The following is a 12518-nucleotide window of genomic DNA, read 5'->3' on the forward strand; positions in this document are numbered from 1 at the left end:
GGGACCCAGGCATTCGGGGGGGGGACCCCGGCGTCCGGGTCTGCCCCGCCCCTTTCAGCACCGCGGACAGTTCCCCCCCTCCCCGGCCCCGCCCTCCACGGGGACTCCATAGGGGCTCCGGGGGGGCTCCATAGGGGCTCCGTGGGGGCTCTATGGGGGCTCCATAGGGGCTGCCCAGGCCCAGGGGCTCGGCTCTAGGGCGGGGGGCCCCGCACGGCCCGCTGCAGCCTCACGGCCCGGCCGCGGGGCCTCCCCTACAGCCCCCCCGGCCATAGGCCCCCCCCCGCAGCCCCGGCCATAGAAACCCCCCCACCCCGGGCTATAGGGATCCCCCCACCCCCGCCTATAGCTGCCCCCCCCCCCCCCCCCCCCCGGCACTCACCGCCGCCGCCGGAGCCGCCGCCCGCCCCGCCGCAGTCCGGGAAGGGGGGCGGAGCTGGGGGGTGAGACACGCCCCGCCCGACACGCCCCGCCCTGCCAAGCCACGCCCCCTTGGCCTGGCCCCGCCCCGCCGCAGTCCGGGGGGTGGGGACCGGGGGAATACCTTTGCCACGCCCATAGCTGGCCCCGCCCTGCCGACCCCTCCCACCACCCCCCACAGGCGCCCTGCGGGGGGGGGGTGGGCGTGGCCACGCCCTTCCCTCCCTATGGGCTGACACCCCCAGACCCCCTGGGCACCCCCAGCCCCTATGGACACCCATCAGCCCCTATGGGCAGCCCCTGCCCCTATAGACACTATGGGCACCCCCAGAACCTATGGGCACCCATCAGCCCCTGTAGACACCCCTGGGCCCTATGGGCACCCCCTGCCCCTATGGACACCCCCCAGACCCTATAGACACCCATCAGCCCCTATGGGCAGCCCCCAGGTCCTATGGGCACCCATCAGCCCTATGGACACACATTCAGCCCCTATAGAGACCCCCAGCCCCTATGGACACCCATCATCCCCATGGGCAGCCCCCAGGTCCTATGGGCACCCATCTGCCCCTATAGAGACCCCCAGCCCCTATGGGCAGCCCCCAAACCCTATGGACATCCTACAGCCCCTATGGGCACCCCCAGCCTTATGGGCACCCCCAGCCTCTATAGATACCCTGAGTCCTATGGGCACCCCCTGCCCCTGTGGGCACCCTTCAGGCCCTATGGGCACCCCCAGCCCCTATGGACAGCCCCAACCCCTATGGGCACCCCCCAGACCCTACAGACACCCGCTGCCCCTATGGGCGCCCAGCAGCCCCTATGGGGAGTCCCCAGACCCTGTGGACACCCATCAGCCTCTATAGAGACCCCCAGACCCTATAGGCAGCCCCCAGACCCTATAGACACCCATCAGCCCCTATAGATACTCTCAGCCCTATGGGCAGCCCCCAGACCCTATGGACACTCCCAGCCCCTCTGGACCACCCATCAGCCCCTATAGAGACCCCCAGCCCCTATGGGCAGCCCCCAGACACCCATCAGCCCCTATGGGCACCCCCTGCCCCTATAGACACCCCCCGTCCCTATAGACACCCATCAGCCCCTATGGGCATCCCCAGCCCCTGTGGGCACCCATCAGCCCCTATAAACACCCCCAGCTCCTATGGGCACCCACCAGGCCCTGTAGAGACCCCCAGACCCTATGGACAGCCCCCAGACCCTATGGACACCCATCAGCCCCTATAGATACTCTCAGCCCTATGGGCAGCCCCCAGGCCCTATGGACACTCCCAGCCCCTCTGGACACCCATCATAGGGGCGTGCCCTATGATCAGCCCCCTATAGACACCCATAGGGGCTGATGGGTGTCTATAGGGGTGGGGGCTATAGATACCCCCAGACGCTATGGGCACCCCCCACCCCTATAGACACCCATCAGCCCCTATGGGGACCCCCAGCCCTATGGACACCTCTCGGCCCCTATAGACAGCCCCCCAGCCCTATGGACACCCCACACCTCCTATAGACACCCCCCCTCCCCAGCCCTGTAGACCCCCCCCAGCCCCACAGATGCCCCCTCCCCAGCCCTGTAGACACCCCCAGCCCCTATAGGCACCCCCAGCTCCACAGAAGCCCCCTCCCCAGCCCTACAGATGCCCCCTCCCCAGCCCTACAGACGCCCCTATAGGCACCCTAAGAGCCCCTGTGCCCCCCCCCGCACCTGCAGCCCCCCCCAGCCCCCCGTCCCCTATAGCCCCCCCCATACAGACACGGGGTCCTCCCAGGCAGCCACTTTATTCCCCCTGTAAGTGCCCCCCCCCATCACGGTGTGTGCCCCTCCCCCCCCAGCCCCTCCCCCCCCCGCGTGGGCTCTCCCGTGCCCCCCCCCAACTCGTGACGCTGGTGCAGGGGAGGGGGGTGACAGCTGCCCCCCCTCCCGCAGTGTCCGGGCCCCCCGGGGGGGGGACGCTCAGGTGACAGCCGGGAGATCGGCACGGCGCGCCTGGGGGGGGCACGGGGGGTACAGGCTGCCCTGCGCCCCCCCAGCACCCCGAAACAGCGGGGACCCCCCCCCCGCGGCTCAGGACCCCCCCATGACATCAAGGTCCCCCCAAAGGGGCTCAGGACCCCCCCCACACCCCCCCCCATAGGGCTCAGGACCCCCCCAGTGCCCCCCCCATGGAGTCAGGGTCCCCCAAAGTGGCTCAGGAACCCCCTGTAACCCCCCCATAGGGCTCAGGACCCCCCCAGTGCCCCCCCCCATGGAGTCAGGGTCCCCCCAAAGTGGCTCAGGAACCCCCTGTAACCCCCCCATAGGGCTCAGGACCCCTCCAGTCCGCCCCCCGGGGTCAGGGTACCCCCAAAGGGGCTCAGGACCCCACTCATAGTGGCCCCCCAGGGCTCAGGACCCCCCCCAGTGCCTCCGCCGGGGCTCAGGGTCCCCCCAAGACCCCCCGTGGTGTTGGGGTGCCCCCCCCCAGATACCCCCATGAGGTTCATCCCCCACCCCCAGTGCCACCCCCCGGCTTTGGGCTCCACCCCAACACCCCCACGGGGCTCAGGACCCCCTCAGTGCCCCCCCCCCCAGGGGTCTCAGCACCCCCCTCCTCCCGTTTTTGGGGTGCTCCCCCCCCTCACCTGGGTCACGCTGATCTCCTCGAGGGGGGCCTGGGGCTGGGGCAGCTCAGGGGGGGGCTCTTGAGGGGCCCCCCCCTCCCCGACCCCCCTGTGCTCTGGAAGTTCCCCACCACGCAGGTCACCTGGGGGGGGGGCAGGGCAAGATTTGGGGGGGGGGGGGACCCGGGGGGGGCTAGGGGGTCCTGTGGGGGGTTTGGGGGTCCTGCAGGGAGTTTGGGGGGTCCCAGGAAGGTTTGGGGGGGGTCCTAAGGTGTTGGGGGATGGCACAGAGAGATTTTGGGGGACCCCAAGGAGTTGGGGGGTCCTGGGGATATTTTGGGGGGGGTCCCAGGAATGTTTTGGGGGTCCCAGACAGGGTGTTGCGGTCCGGGGGGGGGGGAATTTGGGGTCTCACAGGGCATTTGGGGGTCGGGGGGGGGGGGGGTGGGGCAAGTTTTGGGATGTTGGGGAGCCCCGGGAGGGGCTGAGGCCTCCCCGGGGGGTGTTGCTGGGGTCCCAGGGGGACTGTGGGTCCCCCTCGGGTTTGGGGGTGTCCCCCCCGGTTTGGAGGTCCCGGGGGGGGGAATTTGGGGCCCCAGTGGGGTTTTGGGGGTCCCAGTGGGGGTCTGGGGGAGCCTTGGGAGCTGAGGCCTCCCGGGGGGTGTTGCTGGGGTCTCAGAGAGACTGTGGGTCCCTCCTCCCGGATTTGGGGGTCCCCGGGGGGGTTTGGGGGTCCCCACCCGGTTTGGGGGTCCCAGGGGGGAGAATTTGGGGTCCCAGTGGGGTTTTGGGGGTGCCGGGGGGGGTGTGGGGGAGCCCCAGGAGCTGAGGCCTCCCGGGGAGGTGGTGCTGAAGTCCTGGGGGGACTCTGGGTCCCCCCCTCCAGGTTCGGGGGGCCCGGGGGGGTTCGGGGGTCCCGGGGGGGGGTTTGGGGGTCCCCCCCGGTGGCTGTTTGGGTCCTGTGGGGGTTTAGGGGTCCCAGTGGGGGTTTGGGGGAGCCCTGGGAGCTCAGGCCTCCTGGGGGGCTGTTGCTGGGGTCCCAGGGGGACTGTGGGTCCCCCCTCCCAGATTTGGGGGTCCCCGGGGGGGTTTGGGGTCCCGGGGGGGGAGAGTTTGGGGTCCCAGTGGGGGTCTGGGGGAGCCCCGGGAGCTGAGGCCTCCCTGGGGGGGTGCTGCTGGGGTCCCGGCGGGCCTGTGGGTCCCCCGCGGGTTTGGGGGTCCCGGGGGGAGTTTGGGGGTCCCCTGGGGGGTTTTGGGGTCCCCCCCGGGGTTTTTGGGGGGCTCACCAGGAAGGTGGCAATGGCGGTGCCGGTGAGGAAGCCGGCCAGGACGTCGGCCCAGTGGTTGCGGTGCTCGGCCACGCGCAGGGCGCCCAGCAGGAACGGGGGGGGCCGCGAACCCCAAAACCGCCGCCGGCTTGGCCAGCCGCGAGCCCCCCCCCCCGCCAGGCCAGCGTCACGTACAGCTGGGGGGGGGCAGCGTCACCCCCGGGACCCCCAGAGCCCCTCAACCCCCCCCCACCCCCCAAAACCCACCCCTCGAGCCCCTCAAACCCCCCCAGCCCCTCAAAGCCCCCCAGGGCCCCCCAAACCCCCCGGGACCCGAGCCCTGAGCCCCTCAAACCCCCCCAGCCCCCCAAAGCCCCCCGGGACCCCCCAAGCCCCTCAAACATGCCCAGGGCCCCCCAAACCCCCCCTGAACCCCCAATTCCCCCCCCGAGCCCCTATAACCCCCCCTGAGCACCCCAAACCCCCCTGGGACCCCCCCCCAAAGCCCGTGAGACCCCCCCCAAGCACCCCCTAAGGCCCCCCAAAACCCCCCCGAGCCCCCATAACCCCCCAAGCACCCCCTGAGCACCCCAAACCCCCCCAGAACCCCCCCCAAAGTCCCCAGAACCCCCCCGAGCAACCCTGAGGCCCCCCATGTCCCCCTCGAGCAGCCCCTGAGCCCCCCCAAAACCCCCCAGAGCCCCCCCAAGCACCACCTGAGCCCCCCAGGACCCCCCAAAACCACCCTCGACCCCCCGAGCCCCCATAATGCCCCCCTGAGCACACCAAAACCTCCATGACTCCCCCCCAAATCCCCCCACAGCCCCCCAACTCCCCCCATAGCCCCCCCAATTTGCCTGTCTCCCCATATTCCCCCCCAAAGCCCCCCAAATTTCCCCATCTCCCCTCCAAGCCCCCCCAGTCCCCCCCAATTTGCCCATCATCCCCATAGCCCCCCAAATCTCCCCCCAAAGCCCAACTCCCCCTCAGCCCCCCATTTTGCCCATCTCCCCCATATTCCCCCCCACAGCCCCCCAACTCCCCCCAGCCCCCCCCAATTTACCCATCTCCCCCACATTCCCCCCAACTCCCCCCACAGCCCCCCCAATTTGCCCGTCCCCCCTCCCATTTTCCCCCCCGCCCCCCAACTCCCCCCAAAGCCCCCCCAATTTGCCCGTCCCCCCTCCCATTCCCCCCCCAACTCCCCCCAAAGCCCCCCCAATTTGCCCGTCCCCCCTCCCATTCCCCCCCCCAAGCCCCCCAAAGCCCCCCCAATTTCCCCAGCCCCCCCGGATCCCCACCCCGGCGTAGGCCCCTGCGTAGGCCCCCAGCGCGGCCTCCTTGCAGGGAAAGGCCCTTCGGGCGGCCGCGACCAGGGGGGGGTCCCCGGCACAAGGGGCCCCCCCTGGGGGGACGAAGCGGGGGGGCGCAGCGGGGGGGGCGCAGCCCAGGGCGCTGTAGTTGGGGCGACAGACGGCCAGAAAGTGGGGGGGCCGGGGCCCCCCGTCACCACCTGCCCCGCGTTGGCGAAGATGGCGGTGGCCAGCAGCCCGAAGGAGAACACCCCTGGGGGGCAAATTGGGGGGGGCAGGGGGCAATTGGGGGATGGGGGCCAGAAAAGGGGGGGGATTGGGGGTCAAGGGGGCAAATTGGGGGGGCAGGGGGCAAAAAAGGGGGCATTTGGGAGGGTGAGGGGGCAAATTGGGGGAGCCAGGGGGCAAATTGGGGGGGGACAGGGGGGAAAATTGGGGGACGAGGGCCAGAAAAGGGGGGGGATTGCGGGTCAAGGGGGCAAATTGGGGGGGCAGGGGGCAAAAAAGGGCGCGTTTGGGAGGTGAGGGGGCAAATTGGGGGTCAAGGGGGCAAATGGGGGGGGCACAGGGGGCAAATTGGGGGACGAGGGCCAGAAAAGGGGGGGGATTGGGGGTCAAGGGGGGCAAATTGGGGGGGCAGAGGGCAAAAAAGGGGGCATTTGGGGAGGTGAGGGGGCAAATTGGGGGAGCCAGGGGGCAAATTGGGGGGGGACAGGGGGCAAATTGGGGGACGAGGGCCAGAAAAGGGGGGGATTGCAGGTCAAGGGGGCAAATTGGGGGGGGCAGGGGGCAAAAAAGGGGGCATTTGGGAGGTCAGGGAGCAAATTGGGGGATGAGGGCCAGAAAAGGGGGGATTGGGGGGTCAAGGGTGCAAATTGGGGGGGGCAGGGGGGCAAAAAAGAGGGGATTGGGGGGGAATTGTGGGGTCAAGGGGGCAAATCGGGGGGCCAGGGGCAAATTGAGGGGGCAGGAGGGCAAAAAAAGGGGGATTTAGGCGGTCAAGGGGGCAAATTTGGGGAGGCAGGGGGCAAATTGGGGGAGGGGGGGCAGAAAATGGGGGGATTGGGGAGGTGGGGGGCAAATTGGGGGAGGGGGGTAAAAGGGGAGGCAAAGGGGCAAATTGGGGGGGGGCAAAGTGGGGGCGCTACCCCCCCTTCCTGCCCCGGCTCCCTCCTCTGCCCCCCATTGCCCCCCCCGCCCCGATCTGCCCCCCCAGCTGCCCCACTGACCCCCAGAGCCCCCCCATTTGCCCCCCCCCGGCCCCTCATTTACCCCCTGGGCCCCCCATTCCCCCTCCAGGCCCCCATTAGAGCCCCCCATTCCACCTCAGCCCCCCCCAATATAGCCCCCAGGCCCCCATTCTGCCCCTCAGCCCCCGATTCCGCCCCCCATTCCCCCCCAGCCCCCCATTCTGCCCCCCATTCCCACCCCCAGCCTCTCATTTCCCCCCCCAGCCCCCCCAATATAGCCCCCAGCCCCCCATTCCCCCCTACAGCCCCCCAATATAGCCCCCAGCTCCCCCATTCTGCCCCCAGCCCCCCACTACCACCACAGCCCCCCCATTCCTTCCTCCAGCCCCCCCTTATAGCCCCCAGCCCCCCATTTCCCTCCTCAGCCCCCCATTCTGCCCCCCAGCCCGATTCCGCCCGCCCATTCCCCCCCCAGCCCCCCCAATACAGCCCCCAGCCCCCCCATTCCCCCCATTCTCCCCCAGGCCCCCCATTTCCCCTCTCACCCCCCCATTCCCACCCCTCGCCCCCCCAATATAGCCCCCAGCCCCCCATTACAGTCCCCCCCCTCACCCAGGAAGCGCAGCAGCCGGCGCAGGGGGCCCCCCCAGCACGCAGCACTCTCCCCACAGGATGGCGGGGGTCCCGGCCCCCCCGCGGGACCCCCCCCAGCCGCCCCAGCAGCTCCCCCAGCATGATCTGTGCCACAGCCGTCACTGCGGGACCCCCCCGGGACCCCCCCCAGGGAAACCCCCCAGGGACCCCCCCCAGGGAAACCCCCCAAGGAAACCCGCCAGCTGCCCCAGCAGCTCCCCCAGGAGCTGTCACTCTGGGACCCCCCCCGGGACCCCCCCCGAGGGACCCCCCCCCCAGCCCCCTCAGGACCCCACACCCTCCGGACCCCCCCCCCAAGGGACCCTGCAACCCCCCCAGCCCCCCGAGAGACCCTGCACCCCTTGACCCCCCCCCCCAATTCCCCCAGGGCCACGCCAGACCTCTCGGGGACCCCCCCCAGACCCCCCCCGGGACACTCTGGGACCCCGCAGCCCCCTTAGGACCATCCCAGTGCCCTTAGGACCCCCAAGGGACACCCCCCAGCCCCCTTAGTACCCCTTGGGCCCCCCCCAACACCTTAGGACCCCCCCCCCCCTTAGGGACCCTTTTGCTCCCCCCCCAGCCCCCTTAGGACCCCCCAAGGGACCCCTTAGGACACCCCCCCCCACCCTTAGTGACCCCTTTGCCCCCCCCAGCCCCCTTAGGACCCCCTCAAGTCCCCCAAGGGACCCCTTAGCACCCCCCAGCCCCCCCTATCCCCCTTAGGACCCCTCCCACCCTCTTAAGACCCCTTTGCCCCCCCCCCCCCCCCCGACCCCTTAGGACCCCCCAAGGGACCCCTTAGGAACCCCTTTGCCCCCCTCCCAACCCCTTAGGACCCCCCCAGCCCCCTTAGGGACCTCTTAGCCCCCCCCATCCCCCTTAGGACCCCTCCCAGCACCCCAAGGGACCCCTTTGCCTCCCCCCCCAGCCCCCTTAGGGACCCCCGCCCCCAAGGAACCCCTTAGCCTCCCCCCCAGCCCCCTTAGGGACCCCTTTGCCCCCCCCAACCCCCCTTAGCCCGCCCCTCAGCCCCCTTAGGACCCCCCAAGGGACCCTTTAGGACCTCCTTGCCCCCCCCCCCAGCCCCCTTAAGGACCCCCGCCGCCAAGGAACCCCTTAGCCCCCCCCAAGCCCCCTTAGGGACCCCTTCGCCCCCCCCCAACCCCCTTAGCCCCCCCCAAGCCCCCTTAGGGACCCCCCAAGGGGACCCTTTAGGACCCCCCCACCCCCTTAGGGACCCCTTTGCCCCCCCCCAGCCCCCTTAGGGACCGCCAAGGGAACCCTTAGGACCCCCCCCCCGTGACCCCCAGCCCCCCCCCGGCCCCCCCACTCACGGTGAGCACGGGGACGACGGTGACGAGGGCGTAGACGAGGGCGGGGGGGGGCGCGGCTGGCGGCGGGGGGGCCCGGGTAGGGGCGCCCGTAGGCCGGGTCCCGGCAGAAGAACCCCCCGTCGTGCACGGGAAGGCGTCGGTGAACTCCAGCTGGTAGGCCAGGGCCGCCGTGCCCCCCAGGATGCCCAGCTGGGGGGGGGGGGCATGGTGGGACCCCCCCCCGCACCCAGCCGGGGGGGGGAACCGCTGGGACCCCCCCCAAACCCCGGGCATAGAGGGGGAACCCGCTGGGACCCCCCAAACCCAGGCATAGGGTCCTCAAGGGCTGTGCTCCCGGGGGGGGCAGGCACGATGAGACCCCCCCGGGATGCCCAGCTGGGGGGGGGGGGGCACAGTGGGACCCCCCCCACGATGCCCAGCTGGGGGGGGGGCACTGCTGGGACCCCTCCCGCACCCGATGGGACCCCCCCAGATCCCGGGCATGGAGGGGGAACCTGCTGGGGCCCCCCAAACCCTAGCATAGGGACCCCAAATGCTGGGACCCCCAGGATGCCCAGCGGGGAGGGGGGGGGGCACGATGGGACCCCCCCCAGGATGCTCAGCTGGTGGGAGGGGGCATGGTGGGACCCCCCCGCACCCGCTGGGCCCCCCCCCACCCCGGGGTATGGAGGGGGGGACCCACTGGACCCCCCCAAACCCCAGCACCCAAGGGCTGTGCCCCCCAGGATGCCCAGCTGGTGGGGGGGGCACGAGAGATGGGACCCCCCCCCCCCCCCAAACCCCAGCTGGGGGGGGGCATTGGGACCCCCGAAACCTCATCTGAGAGGGGGGGGACACCCGCTGGGCCCCCCCAGACCCCCCCCCAGACGCTGGGGGGGGCCCCTCAACCCCCCCCCCCCCCATGCTGGGCAGGGAACCCAGGCGTTCGGGGCCCCCCCCTCCCCAACGCCACGCGGGGATCCCCGAGTCGGGGGGGGGTCCCAGGGGGTCCCCCCCCGCTGTGCCCCCCCCCCCCCCGTACCTCCACGAAGAGGAAGCAGGGGACGATGGAGCCGCTGCGCTTCACCTCCCGCCGCGGGGCCGCCATGGCGGGGGGGGGCGGGGGGGGGGGCACCCCGGGACCCTCGGGTGGGGGGGGTCCCTCGCACGCGCTGCGGGAGGGGGAATGGGGGGGTCAGTGCCACACCCCGCCCCCATCCCCGCCTCCCCCGACACCCGGGTCCCCCCAAAAAGGGGACACCCCCCTCCCCCGACCCTCACCCGCCTCCTTCACGGCTCCGCCATGGCCGAGGGAACTGCGGGGAGGCGGTAGCTCTGTCGCGACAGAGACATCGCGATACTGCGGGGGGGGATTGGGAAGGAAAGAGGGGGCGGCGGCCGCTGATTGGATGCCGTCGGGACCCTCCCCACGCTGCCCCCCCCCCCTCCCACTGCGGCAACGGGGGGGGGGGACGGGACCCAGGCGTCCGGGGACCCCCCCACCAAAAAAGGGGTCCCAGGGGTCCGCCCCCCCCCCCCCGCAAAGGGGACCCAGGCGGCCGAGGCGCGGTGCGCATGCGCGAGAGGCGCGGGGCGCAGCAGGTGCCTGAGGGGCGGGGCTCCAGCAGGTGCTTGCCCCGCCCCTCCCCGCTCGGCCCCGCCCCTCCGTTACCGCCCGCCAGGTGTGGGGGCGGGGCCCGGCGCCCAGGTGCGGGGGGCGGGGCCGGGGTCACGTGGGCGGGGCGGGGCGGACGGGAGAGGCCGGAGGCGACGGGAGCGGAGCGGGGCGGTGAGCGCGGCCCCTCCCCCCCCCAAACGGGGGGACCCCGGCGATCGGGGGGGGGCGGGGCCGAGGGGGGGTCACCCCCAAACCCCTCCCCCTTCCCTTCCCCCCCCCCCGTGGACCTTGACCCCCACCCGGACGCCTGGGTCCTTCCCGGGGGGGGGGGAACTCCTGGGTCCCCCCAGGGGGTTGTTGGGGGAGGGGCAGATTGGGGGGGGCTGGGGGGGGGTTAGGGGGAGCCGGGGGGGGGATCCCAGGAGGATTCTGGGGGGGTCCCGAGGGGGTTTGGGGCCGTCCCAAGGGAGTCCGGGGGGGGTCCCGGGGGGGGTTGGGAGGTTACGGGGGGTTTGGGGGGGTCTCGGGGGGTTACGAGGGTCTCGGGGGGGCTCTGACCGTGTCCCCCGCAGCCGCAGGAGCCCCGGGGCCCCCCCGCCGACCCCCCGCCATGGCGGGTGCCCCCCGCTTCGCCCTGGCCCTGGCCCTGCCCTGCCTGGCCCTGGCCCAGAGTAGGTACCGGGGAGGGGGGGGTTATGGGGGGGCCGGACGCCTGGGTCCTCTTTGGGGGGGGGGGGCTCGGGGTGTCCCCGGACTCCTGGGTCCCTCCACTGGGGGGGCTGGGGTCTCCCTGGCCGCCTGGGTCCCCTTTTGGGGGGGGGTTTGGGGGGGATCAGGGTGTCCCTGGACGCCTGGGTCCCATTTTGGGGGGGAGTTGGGGGGGATCGGGGTGTCCCCGGCCGCCTGGGTCCCCTTTTTGGGGGGGCTTCGGGGGGGGTTGGGATCTCCCCGGCCGCCTGGGTCCCCTTTTTGGGGGGGGTTTCGGGGGGGGCTGGGGTCTCCCTGGCCGCCTGGGTCCCCTTTTGGGGGGGTTTGGGGGGGATTGGGGTCTCCCTGGACACCTGGGTCCCATTTTGGGGGGGAGTTGGGGGGGATCGGGGTGTCCCCGGCCGCCTGGGTCCCCTTTTGGGGGGGGGTTTGGGGGGGGTTGGGGTGTTCCCGGCTGCCTTGGTCCTCTTCTGGGGGGGCTTCGGGGGGGGTTGGGGTCTCCCTGGCTGCCTGGGTCCCCTTTTGGGGGGGCTTCGGGGGGCGATGGGGGTGCCCCTGGCCGCCTGGGTCCCCTTTTTGGGGGGGCTGAGTTGTCCCCTCCCCGCCGGTTTCGGGTGCCGGCACAGGGTGGGGCCGTGACTCAACCTTGGGTGTCGACAGGTGGGGGGGGGCCCAGACACCTGGGTTCCCCCTGTGACCCCCCCCCCCATTTCACTCCCAGCCTCTCCCAGTGTGACCAGTAACGGCACCAGTAACAGCACAACCCCCAGTGGCAGCGACGGCAGCGGCTTGGTGAGGGGGGGGGGGGGCGTCCATGGGGGTCCCCCAGGTTTCAGGGGGAGCCCTGGAGGTGTTGGGGGAGGGGAGCAGCTTGGCTGGGGGGGGGGGTCCCCTGCCATGTTGGGGGGCTCCTGGGATGGTTGGGGGGGGTCTCTGGGGCTCCTTGGGAGGTTTGGGGGGGGCCTCAGGGTATTTGGGGAGGCCCTGGGGAGCTTGGGGGGTCCCCCAGGGGTTTTGGGGGGTCCCCAGTGTGTGCCTTAGGGTCTTGGGGGGTCCCTAGGAGCTTTGGGGGACCCAAGGTGTCCCCGAGAGCACTGGGAGGGGGGGTCCCTGTGGGCTTGGGGGGGTCAGCCAAGGTGTTCTGGGGGGCTTTGGGGGGTCCCCGGGGTGTCCCTGGGAGCTTTGGGGGGGTCCCAGGGTGGCCCTGGCAGGTTTGGGGGGTCCCTAAGGACTTCGGGTGTGTCCCCAAGGGGCTTTAAGGGGGTCCCCAGGGTATCCCTGGGAGCTTTGGGGGGGTCCCTGAGGACTTTGGGGGTCCCCACAGTGTCCCCCGAGAGCACTGGGGGGGTCCCTTTGGTCTTTGAGGGGTCCCCCAAAGTGTTCTGGGGGGGGCTTGGGGGGTCCGTGGGCTGTCCCTGGGAGCTTTGGGGGGT

The 12518-nt window shown here is 71.9% G+C and overlaps 1 protein-coding gene across 1 annotated transcript; it reads right to left on the reverse strand.

The window, feature by feature from the left end:
• Positions 1 to 2280: 2280 nt before the first annotated feature.
• PLPPR2 (phospholipid phosphatase related 2) lies at positions 2281 to 10308 on the reverse strand. Its single transcript, XM_075412033.1, is given in 13 exon segments — positions 2281 to 2425; positions 3061 to 3182; positions 4326 to 4427; positions 4429 to 4479; positions 4481 to 4504; positions 5609 to 5800; positions 5803 to 5873; positions 7423 to 7548; positions 8777 to 8828; positions 8830 to 8906; positions 8909 to 8969; positions 9802 to 9931; positions 10041 to 10308. Coding segments are annotated over 11 exon segments (939 nt in total). The 5' UTR covers positions 9868 to 9931; positions 10041 to 10308; the 3' UTR covers positions 2281 to 2425; positions 3061 to 3065.
• Between the last annotated feature and the right edge of the window lie 2210 nt (positions 10309 to 12518).

Source organism: Opisthocomus hoazin, unplaced genomic scaffold, assembly GCF_030867145.1.
Source record: "Opisthocomus hoazin isolate bOpiHoa1 unplaced genomic scaffold, bOpiHoa1.hap1 HAP1_SCAFFOLD_349, whole genome shotgun sequence".
Taxonomy (NCBI): domain Eukaryota; kingdom Metazoa; phylum Chordata; class Aves; order Opisthocomiformes; family Opisthocomidae; genus Opisthocomus; species Opisthocomus hoazin.